Source organism: Trematomus bernacchii, unplaced genomic scaffold (assembly GCF_902827165.1).
Source record: "Trematomus bernacchii unplaced genomic scaffold, fTreBer1.1, whole genome shotgun sequence".
Taxonomy (NCBI): Eukaryota; Metazoa; Chordata; class Actinopteri; order Perciformes; family Nototheniidae; genus Trematomus; species Trematomus bernacchii.
In genome coordinates, this window is record NW_022987771.1 from 3585604 (window position 1) to 3600721 (window position 15118).

At 38.6% G+C, this 15118-nt stretch overlaps 1 protein-coding gene across 1 annotated transcript in view; it reads left to right on the forward strand.

Moving 5' to 3' along the window:
* Positions 1-434: 434 nt before the first annotated feature.
* LOC117496929 (zinc finger protein 271-like) overlaps positions 435-15118 on the forward strand; it is a gene marked incomplete at its 5' end in the record, with an annotated part of 28884 nt that continues 14200 nt past the window's right edge. Inside the window, one exon of the mRNA XM_034148782.1 lies at positions 435-689. Within this exon, the coding sequence (XP_034004673.1) occupies positions 435-689 (255 nt within the window). The remainder of the gene's footprint in view (positions 690-15118) is intronic.

Here is a 15118-nt window from a genome sequence, read left to right on the forward strand (position 1 = left end):
AAAGCAAAATTCCATGACTTGTCGCTATCAGGGCTGTTAGGGAAAACATCAGGCAATATGTATTGTAAGATTATTACGTTTTTAAGAGAAATTGATCAATTTAAAATAATCTAGAGTTTTGGTTCTTTTTTTTGTTTTGTTTTGTTTTGTTTTGTTTTGTTTTGTTTGTTTGTTTGTTTGTTGAGGTTTTGTTTTATTTATTTTGTTTTATTTATTTTGTTTATTGTTTTCTGCATAGTCTCTTGTCCACACTCCAGTCCAGTTGGTGGCGGTAATGCACCTACAAGTTGGTTTGCCAACCGCCAATAAACACTAAAGAAGAAGAAGAAGAAGAAGAAGCTCTTTCTAATTTGTGAGAATCCACACAGGAGAGAAACCCTTTAGCTGCTCAGTTTGTACCAAATCTTTTGCATCGAGTCAAATAAAAAAAAAAACACATGAGAATCCACACAGGAGAGAAACCATACGGATGCTCAGTCTGTAAGAAATATTTTTCACGGAGTGGAAATTTAAAGGCACACATGAGAGTCCACACAGGAGATAAACCATTCAGCTGCTCAGTCTGTAAGAAAACGTTTTCACTGAATATGAATGTAAAGTCACACATGAGAATCCACACAGGAGAGAAACCATACAGATGCTCAGTCTGTAAGAAAGATTTTTCACAGAGTGGAAGTTTAAAAAAACACATGAGAGTCCACACAGGAGAGGAAATATACAGCTGCAATGTTTGTGACAGAAGATTTAAATGGCTTAGTGATATCAAAAGACACAAGTGTGTTGGTCGTCTGTCCTCACAGCTTAATGAAATTCAAACTGAGGATAACAGAGAGGCAGAGCCTCCATTCAGCAGCTCAGCTGAACACATGGAAACAGAAGCTGATGGAGAGGACCATGAATAAGTCTTATGACAGTTCACACATGAGAAAAATCTGCCTGACTGGATTAACATTGTTGCACAGCATTCATATAATACTTAAAGGGCCCATGTCATGGCCATTTCCACTGATCATAATTACATTGTTGAGGTATACTAAAATAGATTTATACTGTGCAATTTTCCAAACTCACATTGGTTTCGCATACAGCATCTCTGTCAAGCATGTGTATTCAGCAGTATTCACTCTCTCCACTAAACGACTTGTTGGAGCTCTTGCCCCCCCCTCCCTGTGAGCCTAGTGTGCTCCGATTGGTCAGCTCGGCCACTCTGTTCTGATTAGTCAACCACCAGAGAGGCTGCGCCCATGTCTAAACATCAGTCTTATCATGGCGTCGGTACAGCCGTATATTTTATACGCCAACTAACCGAACTGTAGCTACAACTGTTGTTATAGAAGAGTGTGACGGCCCCAGGGCCTTTGTCTTACGATGGGGTGGAGCTGAAGAGGCTAATCAGCGCGATCACGGACACCTGGCCGGAGCCGAGGTGCTAGCCAGCTGCCCGGAGTCACACGGGCCCCTCTCTCCCTCCAAGCAGCTCAGCAATCCTCTCCCCCTCTCTCTGCATTTACCACAATAAATGTGCCGTGGTTTTGTAAACTCGTGTATGTCTCCTTGTCTTTCCGTTGTGGCCTACGAGCCGGTCATAACAAAGAGTAAGTTATTTTTACCCGTTATAAACTACTACTGTTTGATGAGAAATCAAATCATGGTTTGCTATATATGAATGATATGTTATAGGAGCAAATAATTCAGGGAAGAAAGGATAGGCCTACTAAGTATTTCCATTAAACTTTATTTTTAGAAATGTACAAAATGAACGTAAATATACATATATACACGGTATATCGTCAATTACTCCCCGTTGTTGGCATCTTGCTTATAGCAGCCGGGGCTTTTTGAGACGATGCCTCAGTGTGGTCGTCCAGTCATGTATTGTCCGGCAGGATCTGGCTGGACGAAATAAAATGCAAATCACAAAATATTAGAGAAACTTAGTTGTTTTAGATTCGTTAGTAGTAGTTGTGGTAGGAGTGTGGATATATCTAATGAAGAGCTTGCCTGCTAATATGCTAACCTAGCTTTGTTTACCTTGGTAGCTAACACGATATGAACGTTAGCTTGGAGTAACGGAGTGTAATAAAACTACTATGAACAAAAGTTAGTGGTTCATATTAGGCTAGCAATAACGTGTTTATAATTGCATTATTCTACGGGTAGTCTGCTACGTTCGGTCATACAATGTTTCCCGCTAGCATGTATAGCTAGCCTCGTTAGCTATACATGCATAGCTAGCCTCGTTAGCTATACATGTACTGTCACAATGTACGGTAAATCACCCGGAGTATACTGTATGAGTATTCCGTGTGTGTGACTGCAGACATTCTCCTGCCATGACAAACATGTAAGGCCATCTGCTGACATTGTAGTTGATATATTTAAACGCTAGCAACGTAGCATAACAAAAATGTTTTTCCGACCAAACTAAGGTCTAGCTCCGTCGGTAGATCGGTAGCATACACGCTACGCCAGCTATAATGTAATTACGTTTCGCGACTGACCGAACGGTAAATCACCAGGAGTATACGGTCTATGACTATTTCGTGTGTGAATGCAGACATTATCCAGCTATGAGGAACATGTATGTAAGGCGATCTGCTAATATTGGAGTTGATATATGGAAACGCTAGCAACTTAGTTAGCACAGTTAGCACTGGCTTAGCAGTCCGAAACATGTTTACACATTTAAACAGTCGTGGTAGCTACCTTGTTTGATAAATACACAAATAACAATGCAAACTTACAGGTTGTGTACACTGACCGTTTTTTTACGAGTTTTTTTTTTACAAAGTACTGGCAGCAGCGGCTGCCAAACAAAAACCCTTAAATTAAAGTAAAATACTTTAACTGAAATAAAGTGAATAAGCCATTAATTTACGGGAATTGTCCTTAAAGATTTTACAGGAAAACACTGTAATTTTACAGATTTATCCTCTCTTTTTACAGTCAATAACCTTTAATAAAAGTACATTACTAATACTTTAACGTACAAATACTCTAATTTTACAGATTTATCCTCTCTTTTTACAGTCAATAACCTTTAATAAAAGTACATTACTAATACTTTAACGTACAAATACTCTAATTTTACAGATTTATCCTCTCTTTTTACAGTCAATAACCTTTAATAAAAGTACATTACTAATACTTTAACGTACAAATACTCTAATTTTACAGATTTATCCTCTCTTTTTACAGTCAATAACCTTTAATAAAAGTACATTACTAATACTTTAATGTGCAAATACTCTAATTTTACAGATTTATCCTCTCTTTTTACAGTCAATAACCTTTAATAAAAGTACATTACTAATACTTTAACGTACAAATACTCTAATTTTACAGATTTATCCTCTCTTTTTACAGTCAATAACCTTTAATAAAAGTACATTACTAATACTTTAACGTGCAAATACTCTAATTTTACAGATTTATCCTCTCTTTTTACAGTCAATAACCTTTAATAAAAGTACATTACTAATACTTTAACGTGCAAAAAACCTGTAAAAAAACGGTCAAAGTACTGGCAGCAGCGGCTGCCAAACAAAAACCATAAAATTAAAGTAAAAATACTTTAACTCAAATAAAGTGCAAAAGCAATTAATATACAGAAATTGTCCTTAACGATTTTACAGGAAACTTTCCTCTCTTTTCAAAATCCATTGTCTTAAAATGTTACATTCAAATACCTTAAATAAAGTTCGGATGAGAAAAACTGTTTTTTACTTTTTTTTTTATTAGATTTGTATGATCAAACACTAAAATAAATACAGAACCTAAAGTTCTACAGGTAGAATACTGTTATTTTACAGCTTTTTTCTAACATTTTCCAATCAAAGACATTCAATGAAAAGACATCACAAAATGTTCTGTCGGAAACAATTACTCTGAAAACTTAAAATATGAAAACTAATGAATACAGCATTTCATATTTAAACATCATACTTATAAACAGTAGAAACAAAAAGTAAGTTGAATTTTTTAAGAGTACTTTGAAACATTCTCAACTGAAAATAACAGAAATTACAAAATGGCGACATATGTTCACATTGTCAATTTGAAGGAGCAGTGTGCAGGATTTAGTACGTCTAACAATGGGGATGTAGGTTCCAACCAATGGATAACTTGTTCACTCACCCTCCTATCCCAAGTTTGTAGAATGTATATTGGCTGCAAAAAACTTGAGGCCCAATCATGTTTCCTCTGTCCATTCTGCGCTACTGTAGACGTGGCAGTGCAACCTAGAGGACAAAAAGATCAGAATCAGAAACAGGTTTTTCACACGTATGAGGAATTTGACTAGGTGTCGTACATACATATATAAATAAAAAAAATTAAATAAAAAAAAAGTACACAGATAGCGAACTATATTAAGAACACTGTAATAAAAATATAGTAAGATAGCAATAAAATAAAGCAGTAATATACATCGAAATAGAATGCAATAAATTATAGAATATAAAATATGTGCAGTAAGCAATATTTAAACATTGCATTATTTACCATCCTGTGATCTCCATTATGTAATGCATAGAGTCTGCGTTGTGGATGAGGTAAAGTGTCAGTGGGGGGGCCTTGTTGAGGTGGCGAGAGGTTTTGGTCCTGGTGGCGAGAGGTTTTGGTCCTCATGGAGAGGTTCTAGTCCTGATGGAGAGAGGTTTTGGTCCTGATGGAGAGAGGTTCTGGTCCTGATGGAGAGAGGTTCTGGTCCTGATGGAGAGAGGTTCTGGTCCTGATGGAGAGAGGTTTTGGTCCTGATGGAGAGAGGTTTTGTTCCTGATGGAGAGAGGTTCTGGTCCTGATGGAGAGAGGTTCTGGTCCTGATGGAGAGAGGTTTTGGTCCTGATGGAGAGAGGTTTTGTTCCTGATGGAGAGAGGTTTTGGTCCTGATGGAGAGAGGTATTGGTCCTGATGGAGCGCAGCCTCCTGCCAGAGGGGAGGGGGGTGAACAGTTTGTGTCCAGGGTGGGAGGGGTCGGCCACTATCTTCCCTGCCCGCCTCAGGGTCCTGGAGGCATGCAGGTCGTGGAGGGATGGCAGATTGCAGCCGATCACCTTCTCTGCAGAGCGGATGACACGCTGCAGCCTGCCCTTATCCTTGGCTGTGGCTGCAGCGTACCAGATGGTGATGGAGGAGGTGAGGATGGACTCCATGATGGAGGTGTAGAAGTTCACCATCATCGTCTTTGGCAGGTTGAATTTCTTCAGCTGCCTCAGGAAGAACATCCTCTGCTGGGCTTTTTTGATGAGGGAGCTGCTGTTCTGCTCCCATTTGAGGTCCTGGGCGATGATGGTGCCCAGGAAGCGGAAAGACTCCACAGCAGTGACTGGGGAGTCACACAGAGTGATGGTGAGCCACACAGAGTGATGGGGGCGGGCGGGGCTGCGTTCTTCCTAAAGTCCACAACCATCTCCACTGTCTTGAGAGCGTTGAGCTCCAGGTGGTTTTCCCCACACCAGGTCACCAGATGGTCCATCTCACACCTGTAGGCAGACTCGTCCCCACCAGAGATGGGTCCGATGAGCGTGGTGTCGTCTGAACTTCAGGAGCTTGACAGACTGGTGACTGGAAGTGCAGCTGTTGGTGTACAGGGAGAAGAGCAGAGGGGAAAGAACGCAGCCTTGAGGGGAACCGGTGCTGATGGTCAGAGACGTGTTTCCCCAGCCTCACGTGCTGCTTCCTGTCAGACAGGAAGTCTGTGATCCACCTGCAGCTGGGAGAGCTTGTCCTGCAGCAGAGCTGGGATGATGGTGTTGAAGGCAGAGCTGAAGTCCACAAACAGGATCCTGGCGTAGGTTCCTGCTGTGTCCAGGTGCTGGAGGAGGAAGTGAAGTGATAACTATTAGTAAACCATAATGATGGATGTTATTATCAGCAGCTGCCAATAGATCCCCTAAATCTTGTATGAAACAACACACACACAACACACACACACACACACACACACACACACACACACACACACACACACACACACACACACCACACACACACACACCACACACACACACACACACACACACACACACACACACACACACACACAATTGAGAGCATCCCAAGGGCATTGATTATTTCATAAGTTTAGAAGGGGGGAACATAGTCTAACAACAGTTAGCTTTTGTTAATTTTACCTTGAGCCAAACTTGTGATACTTGTTTCTGAAATCCCTTTCTCTTAAAGTGAATAAAAAACAAAAAAAACAATGGAGCTTACCCTAAAACTAACCACTGGATTGCTTGTCTAACATGACCTAGTCCATGTTAGCGAAGTACAACTGGGATTTCGAGGGGGAAGATATGCTTGGTTGATTCTAATTTTTACTTTCTTACTTTTTGAATAAAAATCATGTTTGTATCACTACACTTCTAAGGGACAACATGGGTCAAACATTGCCCGTATTCTTTTGCTATGTTATTTCATGCATGGCTGAGTATTTATTTACTATACATTTTCAAAAATAATTAATTTTAGCAGTGATTTGGACCAAGCATGTATGATGTAGTAATACAACAAGTATTTTAGTTCACACAGTGTGACATTAGCTAGTCATGTTAGCTTGTAATATATAGAGCAGAGCTAACTAGCAAGTTAGCCGAACGTTAGCGGTTAGCTGTTTATGCTATGCTAGCTGTTGGCTACTTAACATTAACAAACTGGATTCCGCTGTAAGAAAGCTGTGAAACTTTACATTAAACTTGGCGACAACACTGTGACACCCCGCTGCATGTTTATGTGTAATTCTCCCGTGTGGAGACGAGAGGTGGAGCGGCAGCACTGCAATAAGCTGTAAGCTAACGTTAGCAGCCACCTTGTTAAACCAGGTTTGGGCGCAACATCTTGCAAGAAACAGCATCTCAGGGCTTCTTAACATTTAACAACCTATTAATGATGCAAACTCAGCTAACTAGAAGAAGAAACGTAACCTTAAATACAAAATAAAACATTCACAAACTAAGGATTATCTAAATACATGTTTAACTCCATTACAGTTGCAGGACTCACCAGATCTCAAGTCTTCTGTTCTTTGTTGACGTCCCGATGCTCATATTTAACGTGTAGATGTAAAACGATCCCGATATTAATCCATTAATCCATAAACTCCTGCAGCTCCGAGCCGGAGCTGGAAAAGCGCCGGTGTGAAAAGGGCAGACAGCTGTAGCTCCGTCCGCAGGAGGAGACCCGCTCTAACTGACGTGAATGTTTCAAATGTGAACAACAGGCGCGGGCAGTTCTCATTGGCAGGTTTCTTCGATGACGTTTATATTAACCAATCAGGAGTGTTGTGGACTCATTCCAAACATGCCTGACTTGTCTGCCGTGTTATGGCTGAATTCCAATTCAAGTGCCGTAGTTCTGGCTGTCGGCCAGAATCCGAAAACCATGCACATTATACTGCATGAAAGACTAAGGCTTATTACTGTATATTGACCAATGGGAAAAAAAAACACAGCAACAGAACACATCAATAAAACAAGGATAACTGTGACTTATTGAGTAAATAACAGTGTGTGTTTTAAACCTGGGTCCTCCCTGCAGAGATTTCTCCACTTTCTAAGATTTTTATTTTTTTTAATGATATTGTCAACTGTAGATGTTTACAATATAGTAAGTTAGGAATTTAATGAAAACATATTTATTTACTTTTGTTTCAACATTGGATATTTTGTGTTTGTGGTGGATTCAATCGAATATTGAGAAAATGATTTATGTAAAAATGTTTTACTTTACATTTTTTTTGTTTGACGCTTTTTTTTACAGTTTTATGTTTACCTTAAAATTACAAAGAAATATCTTAAAGTCTTATAATAGTAATACACTTTTATATTACGAGTTACATATTTAATTACAGATAATACTTTTTATTTTACGTACATCTGCATGTATTTTCTGAAAGTGCAAAAATACTGTAAATATTATATAGTAAATGTACTGTAAAAAAAAATGAAATAATCGTTATTTGTTGTTATTGTCAAAATACTTAAAATAATGTTTTGGATTGTTAATTTATAGTTAATATCTGTCATTTTACAGGATTTTGCAAGTTATTTAAAAAAACATGATAATTACTATAAAAATGTACAGTTATTTCCTGTAAAATTACGATCTTTTTTTACAGTGTACCCGAATCTTCCCCTGCTCCAAACGGTCCAAACAAGCTGTGCATATCCGGCCTCAAACTGGGCAATGTTTTGGAAGCTTTCGTCTGTGAAATGCCGGTTCTTCGAATCTCTGGAGGAACAGTGTTAAAAAGACATTTCAACCACTGACTTCGTCGTGGTTCTTCCGTCGGTAGGACAAACAGCTCAGATTTCTCATCACATTTCAGGAAACAGGTCCTTGGCAGTGGCATGACTGGATCGATTGTGAACTGAACCAGAGCTTCCAACAGTAAATGTTAGGCTGGCAGAGGGTGCGGCCAGCGCCGCTGGGTGTGGCCATAGCTCTTCGGGATTGGTCCATTTCGTTCCGGGTACCGCATGACATCAGGCCGTACCCGGAACTAAATGGAAGACTCAAATGGGCAGTGACGTATCTCCAACGAGGCGTTTTGGGGAGGTATTTTCTGTGTTAGAGTTTTACTCGCTACAGGGTGTACTTTGAGGGTTTTGACTCTGCACACCGTTTACATGCATAAAAACCTTCATAACACACAAGGGGACGGGTAATAACTGGAAAAGCATGACATGGGAGCTTTAAATGAACTCCATCTTTATCAACACAAGTGGACAATATGTTTAATGTTTTTGTCATAGTGATTTTCTGATTTATACGTTAACCACTGACTGTTGATGAACCATTTTATTTTGGATTGAGGGCTCCAAGTTTCCAAATAGAGATATAGGATGATTTGATGTATTGTTCTTTATTTCTAAATGTTTTGTATAATTGCTACCCTGTTAATGAGCCCTGTTTTACATAAATGTTCCTGTTATCTGATTGTTTTTGCTTCTGTAACTGTAAGGGAATACATTTGCCTATTTTGTATCCTGATTACCTAATGCCTTTACATGTAATACGGTACTCCCTAAGCCTAATTTCACCCACCTGCAACCGATTCGATAATAATCCAAAATGTTCATTTCTTTGACCCCTTGACTCGACTGTTTCTTGTTTAATAATCGTTACATCTCCTCAGGACCAAGTTCCCGTGTCCTGCCTTTCACCTGCTGATATTAGACGTTAAGTACTTTGTCAGGCTTAATATTTATGTGTAGATACCCCCAAAACTTTTTTCTTATTTAAAAGAAGACCTTAACCTAAAGTATTCTTTAATGTCTTAATAAAGGTTAATTAGTTTGTCTATTTTGCACATCCTCATATTAATATCTTTGTACATCCGGCACTAAACTGTTTTATTGTAGAGATCACTTACAGTATGTTCTTGATTTTTTATATTCTATATTTCTATCATTGACCTTCTACTTTCCCCCTATGAAAGTATGTACTCTTGATATTTTTTTCATCAAATAACATTATTCAACAAAAATATTATTCAACAAAAATAATTCAATAAAGTGCTTTAACCACTAGGTACAAGGTACACACAGCATACTAATAATAACTTTGTATTATTAGTGTAGGACACTTATGTATGTATAACGTCTGAAGATGTGTAGTTTTATTCATGTTTTTACATAATTTTACAGGATATTGCTATACTATTTCTCATGTTTTACTTTTCACATTAATATCTGATTTGTAAAACGTCACAGACAGAAAGGTATATCCGTCATTTAATGGTAAGCTATTGAAATTGTGATTCCATAGATGTGTCTCCCATCACCCAAATCCCCTGACTATTCTCTCAACTCAGTATTTACATTCTTATATTCAAAGAAAATCAGTAATATCTTTAAAAACTACAAGTCCTTTTCTATCATCGTCTGTTTCCGGTATTGTTCCTGTAATGAGAGTTCACATTTATGCTATATTGAAGGGTGGAATTGACTACACATCTTCAGAAACATAATTTGCTTCAGATATAACTCATAGCAATATTGTAACCATTAAGAAAAGCCAACTGCATTAAAAACCCAGTTAACAAACACTAGGTAAAGTATTTTCCTTCAGTAATTAAGATGTCATTCCAATGTAGACACACCTGGGGTCGCTGTTCTGTCTGTTACGCTGAGCCATGCATTGTCTGGAACGTAAAAGGAACGAAGAAGACAAAGTGAAGTGACGTACTTCCGGTTCAACATGAAAACATTCCCAGTTAAACATGCAAAAAGAAATCGCTAAATAAAAAGATAAAACACTGGCATGTAATTTACGTTAGAATAAATAGAATGGTTTTGAATAATAGATGAGAGTCAAATCTGTCACTTTACGGCCCCGCCCCTTTTTGGGGAAACCAACGCTGTAATTTGAATGACGATCAAGCCTGAAGCCACAGAGCTCTTCTTTTACTGTCCTTTCTTCTTAGAGGAAGTACAGAAACACGTAACTCTGGATTTGTTTTAATGTTTGAGGTGCAATAAACGACACAGCAGCTTTTTGGCATGTTAAAACTATTATTTTCTGCCTCGCTCATGAGAGTAACAGCTGGCGAAATTACAGTCTCGCCTACTGATTTTAATTTAACCAAATATCGAGCCCGATCATCGATTTCAAATGTGTGCTCTAAAATGATATTTATAAATGACTTATCATTATTATAAGCAAGACAATAAATGGCAAAGATATGTAGAAAATAAACGTATTTACGATACGTTCATAACAAACGTAACGTGGGAGAAAATATGTTTCTAGAAGATATGTAGAAAATAAACGTATTTGAGATACTGAAGAGAGTGGGTTAACGTGGCGTATCATATGCACGCAAAACTCGGCCTCAGATCTCAATGGGAATGGTTAGCGTATCATATGCACGCATTTCCAATGTGTAAAGTCGTGTCATTTGTACGCAGACTGAAGAGAGTGGGTTGCTCAAAACAGTTTGATCACCATTTATGTAAACAAGTATTTCCGAGGCACACCTTCATATGATCATTATAGTTAGGCTATAAAACAATAAGAGAATACATGAAAAACAGGTATGAAATACTATATGACAGTAAAACAAGAATACAGTTTAAAAGGGGAGTGATTAGTTAAATATCCATAAAGAAAAAGTACATCTGTTTACAGTTCTGTTTCATATGGGTGTTGAGAGATGTATCCATAGATCTCTTAATTTTGCTCTTAAAGTGCACCATATTGATGCATTTAACTTCAATAATTAAAGGAGGATGGTCCTTATACAAAAATAGCACTTACCCTTCCTATACCTTCCTATACCTCTATACCTATATATCTCCTATGCCGTGAGCTGATTATCGAGCCTTCATTGTAACAGTCACGGGTGTACTGTATGTGCGTGTGGGGAGTGTTGCAGTAGAACATTTCACTGTAGCCCATAGCTACATTAATGGGAAACCCTACATGTTTGAGCAACCTCTATGAAGCGGCAAGCTACCCCACAGCACCCCCAACAGAATATCTCTGGCGCCGCCCATGTTATCTATCTATCGGTAGGTAGGTAGGTAGGTAGGTAGGTAGGTAGGTAGGTAGGTAGGTAGGTAGGTAGGTAGGTAGGTAGGTAGGTGGATAGATAGATAGATGGATATATATATAGATGGATATATATATAGATGGATATATATATAGATAGATAGATAGATAGATAGATAGATAGATAGATAGATAGATAGATAGATAGATAGATAGATAGATACTTCATTCATCCCAAATTGTGAAATGTGTGGAAACAAGTATAAACATAATAACATTAAATACAAATGAAAGCAATAGACACAGGAATATATGCATATACAGTAGAAAGGACACAATGAATATTATAACATTTAATGTAGCCTTACTATAGGCTGACCTAAATAAGGTGCTTTTCTACAGATTACCTTGCCACTGCACTGGTAAGGTAAAACTAGGCCGATTAATAAGATGTGAAGTGCTTTGTAACTTTGACCCGCTTGACTGAATACACAAAAAACAATGAAGAAAGTTGAACCAATAAACACAAACTAACTGTATCACTATAACATGATGATGATGGTGATAAAGAATGCATCTAACGTTCCGCTGTTAATTAAAAAAACAGCGCATTAAACAAACCTATTTGTTCTCTTGCTATTTGCTCTTACTTTGAAAACCATGCGGAAATTCTGTAATCAGCAGACCATCACGTGGTTTATGAAAATAACCGAGTAGATTTTAGCCGAGACCGGCGGACAGTTTGTCTCAAAACTCTGTGTGTGTAAAAAGACGATCCACAAGCAGAGATTTGAGATCCACGAGCAGAGATTTGAAATCCACAAGCGCATTTTTGGTCGACAAATACAAAATGGATTCACAAATGCCTGATCGAAAGTTGTAAATGTTAAAGAGATATTCAAAGATCTTTTTTTTAATTTGTAAAAATATTTTGCGTATTTGCAGATCCGTTTCACATTTGCACATTTATTTGTGAGTTGTATGGAAATATGGCAGAAAAGGTGGGAGGAAGATCAGAAAGGGAGGAGATACCACAAGTTACAGAAATCAGTCATAACAAAGACCTATACAGAAAGAAACAGACGGGAGGAGACATCACTAGACTCAGATTGGATCATACAGGATTAAATGGCACAATGTTTATAATGGGAAAAAGTGAAGTTGAAGAATGCAGGGGGTGTGGAGTGAAAGAAAATGTGGAACACATCATATTACACTGCAACATGTACAAAACAGAGAGGGAAAAACTAAGAGACAGGTTCAGAGAGGCAGGAAGGGAGTGGAGCCTGATGGCCGGGGATACTGGGAACAGAAGGTGAGGGGGTAAGAGCTACCAGGAAGGCCATTCTTAAATATTTGAGTGAAACAGGATTGATTGGAAGAATTTAAAACAACGTAAATACAGTGGTATAATTCCACAAGTGGTGATAGGATGATATGGTGATACACACTATTGTACAGTAGGTGGCGGTATGCACCTTTAAAATTGTTTGCAATCCGCCAAAAACCGAGAGAAGAAGAAGAAGAAGAAGCTCTTTCTAACCTGGATCCATGTGGCGTCTCGTCGCTACGGTTCTCTCTCTCTCTGTGTGTTCCTGAGAAAGTGTGTGTGAGCTCCAGCACTACTGATCCATCATCTGTGTGTCTGGATAAACCTCCGAATGGACTCTGTGCTCTTTTTTCTGGAGCGTTTACCTCGGACTATAGGAGCTAGCTTAGCATACTAGCTGGAAACACGTTAGCAACACTAGTCAGATTGAGAGTTTGATGAAGAGAGAAACGGTGTGTTTAACGGAGTTTGCAGGAAAACGTGATCTAGTAAACATGAGTAAAGTCCAAATGCTGCTGTTGATGAAGAAGCAGCGACTCACTGCTGCTGCTGAAGATATATTTGCTCTGTTTGAAAAAATGATAGCAGAGCACGAGGAGGAGCTGTCTCTTTCCAAAGAGGAGAACGAGAGACTCCAGAAACTACTGGACGCTGTTTTACAGCCTCAGCTTCGGATACACAGAGCAGGTCTGTTTCCTTTACTCTTAATTAACACTTGAAACCAGGGGTGTCCAAACTACGGCCCGGGGGCCAAATGCGGCCCGCTGGCCATTTTGAATCGGCCCTCAGCTAGTTCAAAAAGTATAATGGAATACGGCCCACAAATTAAACTTGTGCTTTTCTTATATTGTACTTCTTAAATATAAATGTACAAATATATCACACAGTAGTATTCATGTGTTAATAAGCCCACTTTTAAAAACAAATTCAGTCAATTCATGTTAACATTTTCTAACAAATCTTAGTTGATACAAAAAAGCCTAATAACTTATTTACATAACAAGCTTGAAATAGACCCTTCATATTTCATCTTATTATAATCACTCTGAGACTTCTGTGTTAAGGGATGAGCTGCCAACAAGATAAATGAAACCCTATAGAGAGCTGTGATGTAGGCGTTTTTTTTCTTAAAGCATATTCATGTATCGATCCTAATTTACCTTACATGTTGCTAACTTATAACTTAACTGATGAGGCGATATACCTCACCTCTATGAGTGGGCCAGCCCTTCGTATATTTTTCTGTGTGTGGCCCTCGGTAAAAAAAGTTTGGACACCCCTGCTTTAAAGGTCCCATGTCATGCTTTTCTGGTTATTACCCGTCCTCTTGTGTGTTATGAAGGTTTTCATGCATGTGAACGGTCTGCAGAGTCAAAACCCCTCAAAGTACACCCTGTAGCGAGTAAAACTCTAACACAGAAAATACCTGTCTATGCTGCCCCAGAACGCCTCGTTGGAGATTTCTCTTTTTCCATTTGTTTCTTCCGGGAACCAAAATGGACCAATTTGCGGAGCTCCTCACACACCAGGACCTTTAGCGTAAATGTTCAACTAACAGGGAGTCCCGATGACTTGCATAGAGCTCCCTGGTTGGTAATAGACGAGTTGGGATCGCGGAGAAATGCTCTCCACAGACCCATTCTCACAGCGTTTATAAACCTTTTTCTTACTCAATATCAAGCCACACTTGTTTTTACTTCGGCTGTGAGTGTTTGTGTGTGCTCAGGATGAGTTTCTCGCTGTATCGCCGACCCGGAAACCACACCAGTAAGCCAGCTCACTGAGCAGCGAGCCTCGCAACATCCCGACCAATCAGAGCACACTGGGCTCACAGGGAGGGGGGGGGGCAGGAGCTCCAACAAGCCGTTTAGGACAGAGAGTGAATACACATACTATACAGATAATCTGTATGAGAAACCAATGTGAGTTTGGAAAATTGCTCAATATACATCTATTTTAGTATACCTCAACAATGCAATTATGATCAGTAGAAATGGCCATGACATGGGACCTTTTAAAGTCTTTGGTAACACTTCTGACTATTTATTAGTGCTGGGCAACGATTACACATTTTAATCATGATTAATCAAATGATTTTCTGGGATTAATTGCATTGTTATGCACACAATTCAATAATTAATTCAAAAGTAGTGTATTGCTTACTTTTGTTTTAAACAAATAAGGTTATTTTTAACAGTAGTAGGCCTATTCCCTTTACAGAGTAGCATTTAAAATATTTCTTTTAAATCTCAAAAAAGATTAATGTAATCAAATATAAAACCAAAGCTATTT